The sequence below is a fragment of the Arachis stenosperma genome, chromosome 4 (assembly GCF_014773155.1).
Source record: "Arachis stenosperma cultivar V10309 chromosome 4, arast.V10309.gnm1.PFL2, whole genome shotgun sequence".
NCBI classification, from domain to species: domain Eukaryota; kingdom Viridiplantae; phylum Streptophyta; class Magnoliopsida; order Fabales; family Fabaceae; genus Arachis; species Arachis stenosperma.
This window is the reverse complement of record NC_080380.1, coordinates 97,972,747-97,977,215: the sequence shown is the minus strand read 5'-3', so window position 1 is coordinate 97,977,215 and position 4,469 is coordinate 97,972,747. Positions and strand designations below refer to the sequence as shown.

The following is a 4,469-nucleotide window of genomic DNA, read 5'->3' as shown; positions in this document are numbered from 1 at the left end:
CATGCACAAAACCTTCCCAATTGCACAATGCTTCTATAAAGCACATTCACAAATGACCATGGCATTTGTGCTTTTATAGTTCTTTCAAAGTATATCTACTTATCGAGCGAGACACAAATAGCAATATAAATGCTATCTATTTCCACAATGTAGCTTTTAGAAATATCTTAAGCGCTCCAAAATAAATTGAATCAATATGCTTAATTATGTAGTTTCCTAATTTGTGTATATATAATTGTTAAAACTCGATGGAATTACCTATGAATGGTATCATCAAAATGTTGAAACCATTAGTCATCATCTTTATATGTTGAACTATGACCCATTAAAAACTACAAAGCTTTATTCCCAGTAGGTGAGGTCAGCTACATGAATCAAACGACTCCATTGTCCCTTGACATGTATCATGTTTGTACCGAGTCTATGACCTATCATGTTTCAAGTTTGAACTATGACCTATCATATCAAACCAATTGTTGAAAAACATGTATTGTATATTGTAATTGCTTAAAACCTATTCCTATTTCCCTCGCTCAACTCGTAACATAATACCACTACTTCAGCCAAACAACTTGATAACTAGCCACTAATGCAGCAACAAAAGTCCATGTAAGATCAAGTTTATTATTACCTTCAAGCATTGCAGAGCTATCATCATTATCACTTGAGGTAGTAATCATCCTGTCTTAAAAAAAAGTGTTACTAAAAAGACAAGAAAGAATATGTTACAATATAATGTGAGACCTTTATGTTTAAGACAAGATAAATAACTCTAAAATATAACAATATTACATGACAGATACTACATTTTATATGTCTGGTATAAATTAAAACAAACTCAAAAGTATAAGTCAGCCACACCATTGATATATGTCTTACATAATTTAAATTAAAACCTCACTATTAATTAGATCAATCAGGGCATTGAATGTAAATTTTAGCAAATGTATTCAACCAAACATGAAGATCAATTACCCCTCGTATTGCATATAGTGACAAAATACTATACCATTTTCTCAAAGCCAACAAATAAATAGAACTCCATCTACTAAGCAAGACATCTCATCTATAAGGAATGTATATGCTATTTCAGTTATCACATCCAAACAACTAAATTCTAATTTTGATTTTAAATGAAAAAAGGAAAAAAGGTATTTTAAGAATTACATCTAAACATAGATAAGTTTCTCACCTTTGCTTCTGAAGTAATCCTTTAAAAGATTGTTCAGATGAAAGATTGCACTAATAATTTGTTAACACTGATATAAATCAAGGTTTTACACTGCATCATTGCTTTGATCATAAACTATTACAAAAGCACTGCAACCTAAATTCCGAATTAGGTACAATTGACATCACTCATTCTCGACTATACCTACGTATTCACAGATGAATATGATTCCATGGCAAAGCCAACAAAACTCACCATGACAAAATTTCCTAAAAGGATTAAATGGAGGTGGTCAGCATATGATGGAAAATAGTTTAATAACTCTGAATGCTTGATATAAGGATCTTTAATGTCTCATAAGTCATAAAGACAATGCCCACGCCAGGAACAACCTTGTAGTACTCAGGCAAAATGCCTCTATACAAACCTCGTACCCCTTCATTCTGAATTATGTGTCCTAATGTTCCCAACAGACTGGTATTATAGATGCGAGCTCGACCCCCAAGCCCCTCTAACTGCATCCGGCGCCTTACTAGATCCAAAGGAAATGTTGCTGCACGTTATAAGAGCCAATCAAACTCACAAGGTTACGTCAGATGTGAACATTACTATCTAACCAAAATTTCTCCCTCGGGAAAATAATATTCAGAAAAACTGACAAATAAACTGACAAATATATACATGTTATGAATGAAAATTAGTTATTAGAGCATTTAAATAAATAAGTCATTTTATAGTCATCAATGCATAATGCGCTTCCCATTAGATGTTTTCCCCTTAGGTAGTAGGCACTAGATTTTTGCACCAATCACAAGCATTAGTGGTATAGAGCAAAACATCTAATGAAGCACATTATTAATTACAAAAGTTGTTCGACATACAGTGCAGGCCTTTAGCAGAAGAGGATACAAAATCTTTTATCTAAACAAACTTGAGAAATTAGATGAACCAATTAAAGATAGCATTATCATCAAGAACCCACCTGTTGATGATGCAATGCCTGAAAGACTGCCACAAGCAAGACTGATCATGATTGTTGAATCATCAGGCCTAATTCATAAGGAAATGAGAAAATAATATTCATAAAAGTATATCCTACAAGCATGACAATATAAGCTTCAACACAAGGCTATTCACCTTTGCAACTTCCAAAATGAACGTAAGCCTTCATAAACAGAAAAACTTATCGCTATACTCGGCCCAACACCCTGTATCAAACAAAATAATTAGTTATGTCAGCTGTAAAATTAAAATATAATAACAGAATCAACACAAAATGCAAAATAACTCATTAAGAATTAAAGATGCATCATAGGCCTACCAATAATGTTGCTCCAAGTCCCTTGTAAAGACCCAGGAAGCCTTCTTCCCTGCATATTGTATTAAAGGCATGGGAGATGCCATTGTAGTAAATGGCACTTCTCTGCAAAGAAACATAATAAAATATTCTCAACTCTTGGCCACAAATAGAAAGTAATGATAAATCAGACCAAATTCAATCAAACAATAAATAGCTATTAAATTATACAATTCATTAATGCAAATAACCAAGGGCTTGAAAATAATCTCCAAGAATTTTCAATTCACTGAAGTCCATTACCTGTGCGGCAAGTCGGGTTCTCACTAGATCCAACGGATATGTGGCAGTAGCAGCTGTTATGCTAGACAAACCACCACCTATGAAGTGCACAAAGGGGTTTGTACTTGTATTTCCTCCGAGTTTCTCCCCCAAAATTGAATGTATTATCCGCAATATATGAAATTGATCAGATTTAAGGAATATATATATGCGGCAGCTTCTACATAACATACACATTTTGTAAAGAGCATCAGATGAGACGTTACGCTCTTGTAGCGTTCATAGGCATAGAAGTTGACTGCGGTATAAGGAAGTCGATGGGCTACTGTCACCAAATTGCCTTTCCAAAATGCTCTAAATCCTTCTTCATTGACAATGCGTGAGGCCTCACACCATATGCTAGGCTTGCTCAACGCTGCTGCTGCCACATCAAATTGCATACCTTGCACCTGATAAATTTATGGCATATTGACATAATTAGTTAAACACTAGTTGATAGCAGAGCAATTTAAGTAGCATGACGAGAGATGGGCAAAGAAAATAAATTTATTGGCTATCATGGCTATCATGATTCGTTTCATTATTTAAAAAAATGATATTACAGTGAAAAAATTATTAGTTACAAACTTACAATTTTTTAGTAGAATTTGAATATGATAATTACCAACAAATAATTACAGCCAGCTCCTTTCCCACTAGATAGAACAATAAGATTCAATTGTTATTATGTGGATAACCATATAATTTTATAATAGTTTCAGCTATAATTTTCCTTGGCCATCTTCTACCTCTTGTGCCTGCTAAACTACCCTTCATATGACTATCGGACTAACACTAATTCAAATTATTATTAGTTTTTTATTATCAGTGTAAAAATCATGATTAAATATTTAAATATCTGTAGTTGAGGATCTGTTCTATGGAAATCCCAAGAGAAAACGACCAAAAAAAATTATAAATAAAAAAAAAAACCTGAAAAAGAATAGTGAGGCGTGAAAGTGGAGCAGTGCAGGTCTTTCCAAAGGCGCCTGCTATGCCACCGGCAAGAAGCTGAGACACAGTTCCCATCTGCGGCGGTTGCTGACTTTGCTGCTGATGCTGCAACACCTTCCTCCCGCCATGACCACCATCGTTCACCACCCTCTGCGCACCTTCAACCGTCATTCGCGCCTGCGCTTGCATTCCCCAAACAACCCCCCAAAATAAAAGAGGGGGGAATAACAAAAGAGAAAAAAACCTCGACGGGAGATGATGAGGTTAGTGATACTCGTTACATTCTGTTTAATAGTTTTACAAGTAGAGTGAGTGAAGAACGAGGGTTTTAGGAAAAGGGGAACAGGGCTTAAGAGTTAAGATTTAACTTTTAAGAGTGAACAACGGACAAGCTGAGTAGCTGTACCACAATTGTTGAACTTGAAAGCAGAAAGAAACAACTGGAGATTAGGGTTTTAGAAGAGGTTTTGTAGTATACAGCTGCAATTAGCGCCGAAGACCGAAGTCAGCATAAATATCTCAATTCGGAATAAATCTACTACTAAGTTAAATTAAACAAAAAGGAGTTAAAAATTCAGAAAAAAAATTATGAAATTCTTCTTGTCATTACCCATCAGAAAATTTTTAAAAAATATAAAAAATTCTGAAAATAAATTTATACTAGTACACTATACGGGATAATTAATAAAAATATATATTTTTTTATTAAAAGACACTAAATAAAAA

At 34.1% G+C, this 4,469-nt stretch overlaps 1 protein-coding gene across 1 annotated transcript; it reads right to left on the bottom strand.

Annotated features, from left to right (window-relative positions):
* Nucleotides 1–821: 821 nt before the first annotated feature.
* Nucleotides 822–4,210, bottom strand: LOC130973725 (uncharacterized). The gene is made up of 7 exons (XM_057898361.1): nucleotides 3,723–4,210; nucleotides 2,975–3,199; nucleotides 2,772–2,894; nucleotides 2,493–2,594; nucleotides 2,309–2,379; nucleotides 2,154–2,221; nucleotides 822–1,724 (listed from the first exon to the last, which is right to left on the bottom strand). The coding sequence occupies exons 1-7, from the start codon at nucleotides 3,930–3,932 to the stop codon at nucleotides 1,486–1,488; spliced, it is 1,038 nt and encodes a 345-aa protein (XP_057754344.1). The 5' UTR covers nucleotides 3,933–4,210; the 3' UTR covers nucleotides 822–1,485.
* Between the last annotated feature and the right edge of the window lie 259 nt (nucleotides 4,211–4,469).